Below are 12,813 nucleotides of genomic sequence, written 5' to 3' on the forward strand. Positions count from 1 at the left end.
AAATATCTAGCCTTGCGCAGCAAGTTATATATAATAACGCCGTTAATATTATTTGACAACTAAATCTTAATAATTATTTTTATAATTTGAAATTTTACTTTTTAAATAGTTTTAAATTGTAAGTTAAAATTATAAAGGTTAAAAAACAATTTCCCAATCATTATTTTCTCAGCCGTTAATATTATTTGACTATTAAATCTTAACAATTATTTTTATAATTTGAAATTTTATTTTTTAAATAGTTTTAAATTGTAAGTTAAAATTATAAAGGTTAAAAAATAATTTCCCAATCATTATTTTCTCAGAAAAAGTCAGAAACAATAGCTAACCTTGTCCTGCAAGTAACACCAGAAACAAGTCTTCCTTCAAAATTTCTCATCACAAAAATAATATTAAAGAAAATCGATGTCAACCCACTAACAAATTATTCAAAGTGAGTATTAACTTTTCAAAACATGTTCGTTAAACACAAAGACCCGTTAAAACTGTCATTAACCTTAAATGCCTACTAGGAACCTTTATTTTATATTAGACATTTATAGTTAGTAATGTGTTTGATATGCTGAGAATTTTAGTTTTTGGATAAAGGCCATTAAGATGGCTCATATTAGCAAAAACAAGTTTTTGTAATGGTTCCATTGCTGAACCTTATCAAACATATTCATATGTGGAATGACACCACATTAACAAGATGAATGTGTCATGGCTTCTCAATTCTCTCTCACGCAAAATTCGAATCTGTCTGCAAGATTTTTACAAAAATTAAAATTTGCACAATGTGGAGACACTCAATCTGGAATTGAGTTTCACAACATGGAATTTGTGATATTATTTCTAATGGGACTAACGAAGCTTTTTCTTTTATACAGTGACATCATCTCAATGGATTTTTCTTATCAATTTCTTTTTATATTAAACTTAGCTAAATTACTAATAAAGAATGTGTGTTTAGATTGATGAATAGTTTCTGAGATGGAAGTATGAGATCCTCAAAGGACGAACTATCAATCTAGTAATGAGAGAGCACCAATCAAAACTGAAAATATATTCACTTGCAGATGATTTTCAATGTTCAGATAAGTACAAATTTAGAAAGTAATATAATGGTACGTGGAATGATGAAAAGAAAATTAAATATGGATGTGTATATTTAAACCCTGAATAAACACTCAAAATATAATTAAAATAAGTATAAAATATAATTAGTTATTGAATATATGTAAAAGATTATAACCAACATCTTTTATTTATATATATATATATATATATATATATATATATATATATATATATATATATATATATATATATATATATATATATATATATATATATATATATATATCAAAGCATTCAACCACTTTATTTATTTAAATACCAAAGTTTTGTTATTTTGTTTTATAAATATATGTTTCAAATGTCAAACACTTAAAAAATTAAAATATTTTAGTTATTTTTCTGAATTATTTTTTATAATATTTTAATATAAGTCGGTCCAAATGAATTGGTTCGATCTATTTAAATAAATAAATAAATAAATAAATATATATATATATATATTAAATTTAAGTTATGTGACTAAAAAGAATATGATTGAAAAATGACATTAAAAGTAGTTAACTAAATGTAGTTCAATAATATATATATATATATATATATATATATATATATATATATATATATATATATATATATATATATATATATATATATATATCAACAGAGAAGCATCAATAAATTATTGAAGTCTACGAGAATTATTGAACTCTAATGATAAAAATGACTATTTTTATTTAAAAGAATCAATTTTAAGGTCTCTTAGCAAAATCAACGATATAAGAACAATTAAAATAAAATTATAATCTTAATAAAAATATCCATTTATACTTTCTATTTCTCAAAAAAACTAAAATTCAAGTTAAAAAGTCTAAACCATAAATGTTATCGAGTTACCACGGCTAATTCAAGATTGATACATTTTTCAAATTTAGAGAACTAAATTATTTTTTCACATTTAGAAACAAAAAATTAACAATTAACGAAGCAAAATAATTGATATAAGGATTTTAATGATTATAAAATTATCACTCAAGTTTTGTTCATGTAGAAACGATGTTATGATCAGCGTTAAGTGCTTGTTCAAAATTTTAGAAATATACATTATAACTTAAAATCCAGAACAAGTATACCCATTAAGCATTAAGACAGATATACCATAGGAAATACCAAATTAGTCACATAGAACTAATCTAAAAATAAGAACAAAATATAACATGACATTCAAAACCCAAACTTTATAGGGCTCGTCCTAAATATCACTGTAGCTTACCAAATTATAAACGTTCTCACAAAAACACATTACACAAGAAATAAGGCATAGAAAAAAAAAAAAAGTCTAAACCCTGCCCCCATCGACCAAGAACCCAATTCTGAGAACAAAATTTGAGAGATGAGGGAGAAAACCTCAAACAAAATACGAAAAACAATATCCTGACACGAAAAATAACAGCGTCTACAAGAAGACACCATTTATCACAGGCATAATAACAGATTTCTTGATAGACCCTGCGCAATTTATTTCTTCTTCTGTGCAGCCTTGGTGACTTTAGCTCCAGTAGGGTCCTTCTTCTCCACGCTCTTGATGACTCCCACAGCCACAGTTTGACGCATGTCTCTCACAGCAAAACGACCAAGTGGAGGATATTCAGAGAAGGTTTCAACCACCATGGGCTTAGTGGGAATCATCTTCACAAAACCAGCATCTCCGTTCTTCAGGAATTTGGGCTCCTTCTCCAGCTCTTTACCAGATCGCCTGTCAATCTTGGTCACGAGTTCGGCAAACTTCACGGCAATGTGGGAGGTGTGGCAGTCAAGAACAGGTGCATAGCCATTTCCAATCTGCCCAGGGTGATTCATGATGATAACTTGGGACGTGAAATTAGCAGCCTCCTTGGCAGGATCATCCTTGGAGTTTGAGGCAACGAAACCACGCTTCAGATCCTTCACAGCAACATTCTTCACGTTGAATCCCACATTGTCACCGGGAAGAGCCTCAGTGAGTGCTTCGTGGTGCATCTCCACGGACTTAACTTCAGTTGTCAGTCCAGTTGGTGCAAAGGTAACAACCATTCCAGGTTTCAACACACCAGTTTCAACACGTCCAACAGGTACGGTTCCAATTCCTCCAATCTTGTACACATCCTGAAGGGGTAACCTAAGAGGCTTGTCTGATGGCCTCTTTGGCTCATTGATATTATCAAGAGCCTCCAGAAGGGTTGGACCCTTATACCAGTCAAGGTTGGTAGACCTCTCAATCATGTTATCTCCCTCAAAACCAGAGATGGGAACAAAAGGGATCTTGTCAGGGTTGTAACCGACCTTCTTCAAATACGAAGAAACTTCCTTCACAATTTCATCATACCTTGCCTTGGAGTATTTAGGTGTAGTGGCATCCATCTATTCATAGGTACCAAATATGAAAGCGTTAATAAATTAATTTTAAAACAACTGAGTAACTAAGTTTACTTTTAATTGCAGGGAGGTAAAGGTACCCATGTAATATACCTTGTTACAGCAGCAAATCATCTGCTTAACACCAAGAGTAAAAGCAAGAAGAGCATGTTCACGAGTCTGTCCATCCTTGGAGATACCAGCTTCAAAACCACCAGTGGTGGAATCAATGATAAGAACAGCGCAGTCAGCTTGGGATGTCCCAGTAATCATATTCTTAATGAAATCCCTGTGTCCGGGGGCATCAATGACTGTGCAGTAGTACTTGGTGGTCTCAAACTTCCAGAGAGCAATGTCAATGGTGATTCCTCTTTCACGCTCAGCCTTGAGCTTGTCAAGAACCCAGGCATACTTGAATGACCTCTTGTTCATCTCAGCAGCTTCTTTCTCGAATCTCTCTATCACACGCTTGTCAATACCTCCAAGCTTGTAGATGAGGTGACCGGTGGTAGTTGACTTTCCAGAGTCCACATGGCCAATGACCACAATGTTAATATGAACCTTCTCTTTACCCATTAGTCCTCTAAATTGAAACAATTAAGATCTGGCCAATCAACACAACAATCAATCATCCAAGAACAGAATAAATCAGTAAAATATTACACATACTTCCCCCCCAAACGTTAACCCTAATCCTCAAAGATAAAATGAAATGAGATGACCCATACACCAAAAACTTCACGGCACTGACAAAAATAAAAAATAATTTTCAAATCGGTAGGATATGTCTCAGAAAAAAAGACCCCCAATTATTAAAGATTGAGTAAAAACTAGATATAGACTTCATTGTAATACGAAGCATGTAATGGCTCAAACTAAAATAACAATACGATATGAAGATGGAGGATTATATGTGCACCCACACCACCATGCAAGACACCAAACACAGGTAAAAAAATTGATCGACAGCAACATATATATAGATGAAGAACCAAGAAAACAAATAATTCGAATTGACACGAGAATCGCACTGTTTGGATTGGTAATTTCCATTAAGCAGAGAGATAAAGCAGAACCAAAATCAAATCGGATAATAACAATCGTTTCCGTAAACGTCGAGGAATTAACTAAGACAAAAGCTAACACATGAAGGAAGCAATGAAAGGAAAGTGAATAGCAAGAAATAACCTTGAAGAGAAAGAAGCTGCTCTTAAACCCTAGCCGCGAGAAGAGAGTGTACTAAAGATAATTGTTGGACTAAGAGGGACCGAGAATTTATAGACTGCAACTTGCTAATTTTTGTTGACGGTACTACCCTTAACTCTCTGCACTTTATTCCAGTTGTATCCCTGTTCTTTTGACGTGGCGTCGATGGAAAACCTATCCTCTCGCCAAACCAGATCCTCTGCGGCCAATTCTTTTGTCTACACCATATAGCCGAATCTCAGCCGTCAATAAGTTAATCTAGAAACAGAGAGTGTAATTAATGGTTTAGATATTCCTATGTGTACAGTACGTGTTGCAAAAAATCGTAGAAGATCATGTCACTTTTTACGCCAATTCCTAGTTGGTTTATTTTCTTTGACGGCACAAGATAAAAAAAGATTTAGGGTTGTTACTAATGATAGAAAACCTTTTCTAATTTAAATAAGGATTTAATTAGTAAGATCGTATTATTTTTGTTAAGATATTTTAGTTTGATATCTATTTCTAAAAAAAATGTGTTAATTTAGTTTTATTTTTTAAAAAAATATCTTAATTAAATCTATTTCAGACAACATTAACAAAGTCGTTAATTTAATTAATGAATTTTATCATTATATTTTAATATAAATATCAATACTTAATTTTGTAAGTTATTTAAGATATCAAAATGAAAGTAGGTTCCATCCTACTAATTAAATATTTAAATGAGTGATTTTTTTTATATTAAGTGCTTTGAAATTTTATTTTTAAAATATTTTATTCGTTAAAAAAAATAATTTTATATTTGCAAAAGAAGAAAAAAAATTAAAGAGTAAAATAATAAATGTAACCTATGTACAAAATTTTATTGTATGTCAAAATAATAATACCTATTTAAATATTAGTCCTACAATTATACTAATACCAAATAAACTCATTAGAATATTCAGATTAAATTCATGAGTTGTAAAACGAAAGGGACATGGAATGAGGGACTAAAACAAAAAATATCAATAGTTTAAGGATTAATGATATAATTAACCCAAAAATATAATAATGTATATTTGGGGATGAAGAATGAAAAGTTATGAAGTTGGATATGATCATTTTGGGTCTTTAAATTGTTTTACATTTGAATCCAAATTTTTAATAGATTTGTATTTTATGTGTGAAAAACATTATTATAAAACAACGATGAATCGATATTCCAATTTGAATCACGAATTTGTATTTAAATGTGTTTGTACCAGTATTTTAGAATATTTTATCGATTTTTATCAACGAAATATATAATGTATAAAAGATGAGTACTTTTATTACAATAATTTATAATTATTTATATTGATAAATTTAATACATATAATTTTAAATTGGGTTTACATAATAACAATCACATTTATTATATTTTTTAAATTTTTATACATTTTTTAATATATATATATATATATATATATATATATATATATATATATATATATATATATCACATCGTATTTTATTATTTTTGAAATAAAATCAAAATATTGAATATGTGTCGTATTTAAAACAAATATAGTATATGTATAGTTGTGGAATAAGTTTTTGAATTTATATTCGATTTAAGATGTAGTATAAAAAATGATGAATTTAAACTTTCACAAGAGGAAACAGAATAAATCTTTCCAAAAATTCCTGTTGAAGACTACTATTTTTACAACAATCACGTATCTCTAGCTATATATATGCATCTATAACTATACATAAAGGGATTTATTTTTGTGTGTCCATATTTCATAATTCCAACTTTACCCTTTATAATTTAATTATTTATTAAATTTTTAAAAATTAGTGGTTATTTTTATAAGTTTTAATAAAATTATTTACTTATCTCCTTATTTTTTCTCCTACTATTCATTAACAGTTATTTTTCTCATATTTTCTTCATACATTTTATTTTATTTTTTATAAATATACTTTTATTTTGTTTATTAACTTAATAACATTACAATATCATCAATTATTAATATAATTCAAAAAATACATACACACAGGCACGCACAACAGCACCTTTGTTTACGCCAACAACAGCACTTTTGTTTACGCCAGTACATATTAAAAACAATGACTTAATAATTTAATATTATTCAACAAAATTAGGTAATATATTATGCTACATATAGTTTTCAATTTGTAACCTTTTTAGATTATTATGTTTAACTAAGATAAATATAATATAACTAATTAAGTTGCATAATAAACATAATATCTTAAATAACTAATATGACTTACTATGAATTCAAATCGGATAATGAGTTAAAAAAAATTACAAATTTTCATACCGACAAAAAATATATTAAACCTATTAAGAATCTGGCTCACCCGATTTCATTCACCAATAAAGTTATAAATAATTTCATAGAATAATGTGGTTAAAAGAAGTTCACAACACTTTTATTACAAAACATACATATTTTGTTGCGAGTTACATAATTATCACGTAACGAAGTTTAGGTGGCTCAAATCAAAATCTAATAGTGAATTCATAGCAAAATAATTATTAAGGATGAAAAATTTATTAATATGACCTAAATTATGTTTGATGTTACACTTTTAGATCAAAATAGTTGCGTACTCATCGATAACTAATAATTAAAAGTTTTGCCTAATAACATAGAATTTCATTTTACATCAAGTATGCTTTAATATTTATAAACTTGGTATTATATAACCAAAATTTATATTAACTTATGTCAATAATCGTAACTGAATAATTTAAAAAGAGTATTGAATTTTAAAATAATATTAGTCAACGATAAAGAAAGCGCCGAAAAAAAGAGAGTGCTAATTAACTTTATAATTTCGCATGGTTAAAGTAAATATCACAATTAAATATCCCAAAACTTTATCCGAAATCTTATTTGCTTATTCATAGCTTTTTTAATCCTTAAGCAAGCACGATGTTGCACTGCTCCGCCACCCTCCTTTCTTATTACTTTTGGAATTGTCGGTGCTACTTTACGACCTTATATTTATTTAACGGTAAGTTGAAAAATATGAAAAAGATAAATATTCTTATTGTTTTTATATACCCTACAAGAAAGAAAATAAAAGATTAACTTATTTTCTTTGTCGTTAAAAAACATGAAATTATTTGATTTTTACTTTTGAAACCGATAATTAAGCAACAACACAAAAAGCGAATCGAAAGCATTTTCTTTTCCCACCATAATTTTTTTCAAAATTATTCATACAACATTATCTATCTTTAAAAATTATATTATTGAATAGTATAATAAAAATTTGGACACGTTTCGTTAGTCATAGACGGAATGAAGTAGTGGGTTAGATAGGTCTAGTTCTCAAGTTCCACATAGATCGAGAAAATTTGTTATAATAAATGCCAAAATAAAGTCATTAGTGACAAATAATGTGATTAAACCAAAGGAAAATTATATTACCACTCTCGTCTTTTTAAATTTATATAATTTACTTTTTGACGTAATTTACTGTAATTCTTTTTTAAAACATAATAATACATTAATCATTGATTGATACTAATTTAAATGAGAAAGTAAAAGATTTGAGTTAAAAAATAAGAATTGTCCTAAACGAAATTAATATGGTTTCATTCAAATAATAATAAAACATATACACTGAGATGTTGTAAAAGATATCAGTTGAGTTCCAAAATTCATTTTTGCTCACCACCAGAAAAACTCAACTTGGGTGGCATATTACTCCACTTTTAAATTAAAATAGAATACTAGTAATTATTATCTCCTAATTATAATCTTGAAAAAAATGAGAAATACTTCATCAAACGAAGAGTATATATAAAAAGAGACAAAAAGGTTTGTATATCTTTTTAATGTTTTTAAAAAGATGAAAAAAATATTATACAATATATAATTTGAAGTTTTTAGAGATAAGTTAAAAATAGATAAAATGAAAATAATTATAAATATTAAATACACGTTCAATTTTTATTTTATTAAAATTATATTTCTCTAAAACTCCAAATTCTCTAAATTTTCTCTAAGAAGGTGATAGATATTCAAGACAAAGTGTTACTTTACTACTATGGATCTAACTCTTATTTCTTCATTTATTTGAATCTTTTGTAATTTGTTTTATCAGGCTAAGTGTTTTATGAAGTTTCTAAATAATACACCAAATACTCGTTAGTATTAATTTTACAAAATTTTAGTGGATATTTACTAATAATTAAACGATCACAAAAATATTAGTATAATAAGTTTTAAGAGAATATTGTAAAAGACTGTTTATTTACTATACATGATTATTTATAATTGGACGAGAGTGTGAAATGTACATAGTTTTTTTTTTTTTCCTTCCTAAACTCTATATTTTTCAAGAGGGAGATTTCCATTTGTGTTAAAGAGAATTAGTGTCTGCTATAGATACACGTACAAGGTGATTTATAGTATGAAGTTTCCTTTAATATTATTTAACTTAAATTTTCATGAAAAGTATAATTTCATCATGAAAAAAGGGTCAAAACTTAACTAACTTTTATATATTTAAAATTCACCACTGTTCAAACTCAACAGAGGACGAGTCATAACACACTATCCTTTACAAAAAAAATAAAAATCCATTCTATTCCTCTGACTTAGGAACGTTCTCATAAATTAATTGGACACGGTTTGAAAATAATTATAAAAAAATAAGTTCTAGAAGAATATATATATTTTTTTCCACAAAAATTTCATAGGATAAAGATTTTACCAATTTTAATTAATTTCTGAACCAAATTAAATCTTAACAAAATTCTCACACCAGAATTTTTTTTATCAATAAAAATTAAATTAAATTAATAACAGAACACTTTAAAAATGTTCTAACCCGAATAAAATGAATGTTTCTCGTTTTTATTTGTTTCGAGATAATCCTTATTTAATTAATCCACTAAATTATCATAAGTAATTAACAATACACTAGATCTTTACCATGTTTCAGAAGCTCCAAACCAAAGTTATTAATTATTGCAAAGGAAAAGCAAACAGCAGTCCCAATTCTCTGCCATGTTTTGCTTGAGTTTCAAACCCTAAATATTTAGGCCACATAGCAATGAGTCACAGATAAAATAAAAACAAGTGTTTGTCCCCAGAAAACAACAAAAAACAAGTCTATTTCAATGCACAAGATTGAGTGTAAGCAAAAAAAGCAAAAAAGACAGAAGAGTGTTTAAACTGCTTTAGCTGAACATGCCGGCTCCACAAACATGAACAGTAAATTAAGTGCAGCTTATGGGACCTTGGTATTGACTTCAACACACAAATATGGCCAAACACAAACTTAACTCAGACATGTGGACACATCCTAAAGCAGCCTCCATTAAACTAATAACAAAATTCTGGAATCAGAGAATTCTTATATCTCCATGCATATGCACAGTTTCATCTAGAAGCACTCTGAATAATAATAATTATAATAATAATAATCAATATTATAATACCTCCCTTTTTTCACTTTCAGCCTGCGCTTCTAGACGCTTAAATCAATGATCTCTAAAATTTATTCTTATTTTTTTATTTCTTTTTTCATCTAGATGATATCGACTTTATGTCTGTATCATTACCTTTAACTTCTCTCTCTCCTCTCTAAATCTATTCCGTATATATATACAGAACATTGAACAGATCAAGACACTCATAAGCAGCAAACAAAACCCTTAGAAAAAAGAAATATTATTCACTCTCTGTGTTCATATATTCCCTTTTGTTTCTTTCCTACACCGATGGCGGTTAAAGAGTTTCACTCAGATCAAGAAGTAGGAAATGAAGAAACCACCCTACTGCAGGTAGATCCATTCGAAGAGGAAGAAGAAACCCTCTCTCTCTGTGACCTTCCTATTTACAGTGCCTCCAGTTCAGATAAATGGCGTGGTGATTTCTCCAAAGAAGATGAAAAAAGCTTTGGTGATGACGGTGATGATGATGAGGATAATCTGTTTGAGTTCTTCAGTGAAGAATTCAACTCTTCGAGTAACATTGCAGCTGCAGAGAACATAATCTTCTGCGGAAAACTCATTCCCTTCAAGGATATTAATCCTCCGCAAGTTGATGAATGCAATAGCACTGCACGCAGCAGGAACGTGCAAAAGGGTATTCAAAAACGCGGTTCAAAGAGTTTTTCATGTGACTACACGTCGACGGGGAAGGTGTCTCTGGTGAGGTGCACCACCAAGTCTCGGTGGTTTTTGTTTATGTTCGGGATGTCCAAGTTGTCTGGTACTACTGAGATGGAGCTGAGAGACATCAGAAACAGACAGAGCCGGAGGGGACCGGCGACGATGTTTCCGGCGGCTGAAGACGGCGGAGAAGACGCCGTGAAGGGGAAGAAGAGAAGCTGCAAGGGGATGTGGAAGATTTTGAAGTCAATTACTATGGTCTTGGGCTGCCGCAGTAGCAAGCTTGCAAACGACGTCGTAAAGGCTGCTTTGGTGTGAATTTTCAACCTCACACACCTGTAACATGCACTTGTTTCTTGAGTTTAATTTATATACCATTATTATATATTTAGTGAGATTTTATTTTCTTCTCATTATAGAAATAGAAATGTGTTGTAAAATGATAGAGTTTTATTAAAGTGCTATTTGTGTAAGAATAGTTGTGCATATGAATTAAACTCAAAGATGCAGTTAATTAAATACTCTATATGTAAGATTTTATTTTTTTTACATTCATAATTCCTTAAACAATGGTATGGTGAGTGATTTTTAGTAATATAAATATAATATATTTATATTTAATTGTGTTAATGGGTAACCGGTGAATGTAGCCATCATGGAAAGAAAAAAGAATAAACTTTCTTTTTCTCGTGCTCTCATGCAGTCACCGAAGACTTTTATTATTCTTCTTTTTGGTCTCACAACATTAACTACTCAAAAGTCAAAACATGCACAAAACAAGATTCATGGTTATCCTTTTAATTTTGTCGTGACACGTGAGATTTTTTAAAAATATATAAAAAAAATGTTTTGACATCATTTTGACGACCTGACAACCTGTATAAAATTAAAATAGTAACAAAAATTAACTTTTATATTTAAAAAAAATAAAAAAAATAAAAAATTATAAACGATAATGTCAAGGATAGTAAAAAGATAATAGTATCAAAATATCAGTATCTAAATATAAAAGCTTAAAAACGTAAATTATTGGATATTTTGTACGAATTTAATTCAAATTATAAACTTTCAGTCAGAATGAATGTCAATTTTTTTGGATGAAAAAAAAAAGTGAAGAGAGATTGGTAGATTATATGGAAAATATTTTTATATCAATTAATTTTATTTATTTATTATTTTTTACGTTATAACAAATTACTAGTTTGTTAAAGACAAAACTAAAACATTTATGGTAGAGTTTTTAAAGGATGCTTCATTTATAAAGAAAGGCAACCAACATTAACTTCAACATTGAATTTCATAGGTAGCTTGGATGGACTTTATTTTCATCTACGAATGACCAAAGTTTTTATTTGTTTTTTTCATTTGGTTCATTCCGATTTTTATTTAAACAAACAACGCCTGGGTTGTTAAGGAATTTTTAAATAAATTTATCTAGACAAATTTAAAATAAAATAGATTGATTCTTTTCTTAAAAAATAAATCATGTACTTAATTTTTTATATTGGAGAATTTATTTATTTTTTCTAAAAAATGACATCTACAATCTTTTAAACTTCTGTCAATTATTGAATTTAATTTTATAATTTTTTAATGAGAAATTTATCTAAAATAAATGAAAATTAAAGTAATCTTTTTAGTAATCGATGCAATTTCTTAATAAAATTATTCACACTTCCGCAATGTTAAATTGAAGAAAAGAACTTAGTAAGGTTAAATTCTAACTCTAATGATACGATATATATATATATATATATATATATATATATATATATATATATATATATATATATATATATATATATATATATATATATATATATATATATATATATATATATAGGTATGTTAGGAATAGAAATGAGAGAAAACAAAGTACAATAACAAGCAAATATGCTAGCTAGGTATTATGTGGTATTGAGGAATTAGAAGAGAAATAAGTTTACTATTTTATAGTTTGTCCAAGCTTAATTAATCTGAAATATTAATTTAAAATTTAATAAAAGACTCCAATTAAGAATAATTCTTTATATTTAATCTTAAAG

General features: G+C 28.1%; 2 protein-coding genes across 2 annotated transcripts; one reads left to right on the top strand and one right to left on the bottom strand.

The window, feature by feature from the left end:
• Positions 1 to 2,274: 2,274 nt before the first annotated feature.
• Positions 2,275 to 4,736, bottom strand: LOC114191723 (elongation factor 1-alpha). The gene is made up of 3 exons (XM_028081082.2): positions 4,639 to 4,736; positions 3,565 to 4,054; positions 2,275 to 3,456 (listed from the first exon to the last, which is right to left on the bottom strand). Exons 2-3 carry the CDS (start codon positions 4,024 to 4,026, stop codon positions 2,575 to 2,577), a joined length of 1,344 nt encoding a protein of 447 aa, XP_027936883.1. The 5' UTR covers positions 4,027 to 4,054; positions 4,639 to 4,736; the 3' UTR covers positions 2,275 to 2,574.
• A 5,539-nt stretch (positions 4,737 to 10,275) lies between these two features.
• Positions 10,276 to 11,163, top strand: LOC114192313 (uncharacterized). The gene has a single exon (XM_028082002.2). The coding sequence runs from the start codon at positions 10,376 to 10,378 to the stop codon at positions 11,084 to 11,086; it is 711 nt and encodes a 236-aa protein (XP_027937803.2). The 5' UTR covers positions 10,276 to 10,375; the 3' UTR covers positions 11,087 to 11,163.
• The last annotated feature ends 1,650 nt before the right edge of the window (positions 11,164 to 12,813 follow it).

The sequence above is a fragment of the Vigna unguiculata genome, chromosome 7 (genome assembly GCF_037176805.1).
Source record: "Vigna unguiculata cultivar grain cowpea cultivar isolate G323 ecotype 2 chromosome 7, ASM3717680v1, whole genome shotgun sequence".
NCBI classification, from domain to species: Eukaryota; Viridiplantae; Streptophyta; class Magnoliopsida; order Fabales; family Fabaceae; genus Vigna; species Vigna unguiculata.